This window comes from Lontra canadensis, unplaced genomic scaffold (genome assembly GCF_010015895.1).
Source record: "Lontra canadensis isolate GAN:19392208 unplaced genomic scaffold, GSC_riverotter_1.0 scaffold1587, whole genome shotgun sequence".
Classification (NCBI taxonomy): Eukaryota; Metazoa; Chordata; class Mammalia; order Carnivora; family Mustelidae; genus Lontra; species Lontra canadensis.
In genome coordinates, this window is record NW_022632571.1 from 8234 (window position 1) to 10230 (window position 1997).

At 59.5% G+C, this 1997-nt stretch overlaps 1 protein-coding gene across 1 annotated transcript; it reads right to left on the minus strand.

Annotated features, from left to right (window-relative positions):
* Positions 1 to 881: 881 nt before the first annotated feature.
* Positions 882 to 1991, minus strand: LOC116863548 (rho-related GTP-binding protein RhoQ-like). The gene is made up of 2 exons (XM_032850979.1): positions 1687 to 1991; positions 882 to 1115 (listed from the first exon to the last, which is right to left on the minus strand). The coding sequence occupies exons 1-2, from the start codon at positions 1826 to 1828 to the stop codon at positions 898 to 900; spliced, it is 360 nt and encodes a 119-aa protein (XP_032706870.1). The 5' UTR covers positions 1829 to 1991; the 3' UTR covers positions 882 to 897.
* Between the last annotated feature and the right edge of the window lie 6 nt (positions 1992 to 1997).

Consider the following 1997-nt stretch of genomic DNA (forward strand, 5'->3'; position numbering starts at 1 on the left):
ATGTTTTGAAACCCATCGTAAGATAAGAAAACTGCACTATCTGACACTTGCCAGAACACTCTCTAAGCCCCTCAGCTGTTCAACACGTCCTCAAGGACTCAAGTCTGCACGACACGTGGAAACTTCTGCCCAAGGCTGCATGTCTAATCACAGGGCTGGATTCTGCAAAACTTCATTACAGGCAATCATCCCACCTCCACAGCAAAAGTGGGTCTAGGAAGAGGGACAGGGTCAGAGAGGAGAGCCACCTCTGCTATGCTAATGGTCAGAGGCTACCAGGAGGACTTGTGAATTTTCTTTCTGCACAATAATCTCTCCCAAAGAAAACCCAGACAGAGTCACCTGGCCTTCCTAGGGAAGGAAAGGGGGAGGGGGGAAAAAAAAAAAAGCTCCTCCTCCAAGATTCATACTGAACTCCTAACCCTTTCTCCTCCTCCCTCCCCCGGGGGAGTGGCTGGATGGTGGCTGTTTCTTTTCTTTTTTTTTTCCCTGTGGTCCTCTGGTAACACCACAAATTACGTTTGCTTGCAGGGACTCGAGTCCCAGAGTGCAATGATGTTGTAATAAACAGAACCAGGACCAAATGCCTTCCCATCATATTAGATGATGCCATTTCGCACCAATCAGGCTCCTCCGGCAGGCAGACCACTCACCAATGAGGGACCAGACAGAGGCTGCGAGGGGGAGACCTGGTCATCTGCAACTAAAAATAAGGGCGCTTCTTGATTGGCCGCTGCCACTTTGCAACAGGAGTTGGGACCCACACACCAGGCACCGTACAGAAAGCACACACAGGCAAAAACTTTCATAGCCCAGGGGTTCGCATGGGGTGGGCAGGGATGGGTTTCTTGTTAGGGTAGTTTTTTTTTATTTGTTTGTTTTTGTTTTTTTCTTTTCCTAATTTGCTGACTTGAAAAAAGAAATAAAGACTTGATCCAGACGGGCCCCTCGAAGACACACCCTCCCTCCTAGACATCTCCTTTTCCAAAGGCCACGTACAGCCACCCTGAATTGAGGAAAGGCAAGGGGGTGTCGGCCAGGGGCCAAGACACTCACCTGTCCGGCCGTGTCATAGAGTCCCAGGAGATACTGCTTGCCCCCTACGGTGACGCTGACTGCAAGGGCAGAAGTGGGGGCGGGGAGAGAAGCTCCATTATCCGGGGTCTGGGGCAATCTCGCTCCCCATCAGGACCTGCTTTTGGCAACCCAGCCGGAGGCATGCGGGCGCTCCCCGGGAGATGTCACCCCTTTTCCCTTGTGCCGGGCTCACTGTTAAGTGGCGGCGAGGACGGGATGTGATGTGGCCCCACTTGCCCACTCCCTTCTCCCAAGTCCCCTAGCCACGTCTCGACCAGTGCCCCAAGTTGTCTCCCCCGGGGTTTAGGGCAATAGGGAGGAGCCCATGGGAAGGTCAAGAAGGTCGGCCCAGGCAGTCCCAGGGTTGGGAAGCGTGGGGAGCCGGGACTGGCAGGGGGTTGGGGCGGGGTAGGAAGAGGGGTCTCCCCGGCCCCTACAGGGAGGGCCAGAGGGGAGGCCTGGGGGTGGGGCCGGGAGCCCCGCGTAAGGCCGGGCGGGGGGGGAGGGTGCGGAGCGCGCTCGGGGGAGGCGGTGAGGGGGCTCCGCCAAAGTTGTTCCAAAGTTCCCGGCCCGGGGAGCGGCCCCTTAGTCAGCAGTTCCGAGGCTTACCTGCGTAGTGGTCGAAGACGGTGGGCACGTACTCCTCCGGGAAAGCGTCGTTGGCATAGCTCATGAGTAGGCACGTCTTGCCCACCGCCCCGTCGCCGACCACCACGCACTTGAGCATCAGCGCGCCGGGCCCGTGAGCCATGCTGCGGCCGGCCGGCCTCCGGGCATGGTCCCCCCGGAGCCCCCGCCCCGGTCCCGGGCTCAGCCCCAGCCCGCCTGGGGGGTCCGCCGCCGCCGCCGCCGCCGCTCCGCGCAGCAGGGCCGCCCCCCCGGCCCCATGCAGCGGCTCCCCCCGCCCGAGGGGAGGGGGC

What these genes read in the sequence shown, in the direction of transcription:
- LOC116863548 (XM_032850979.1), bottom strand. Translation starts at nt 1,828, where the DNA reads ATGGCTCACGGGCCCGGCGCGCTGATGCTCAAGTGCGTGGTGGTCGGC. An exon ending in CGTCTTCGACCACTACGCAG is followed by an intron (nt 1,116 to 1,686) that starts GTAAGCCTCGGA and finishes CTGCCCTTGCAG; the next exon opens with TCAGCGTCACCGTAGGGGGC.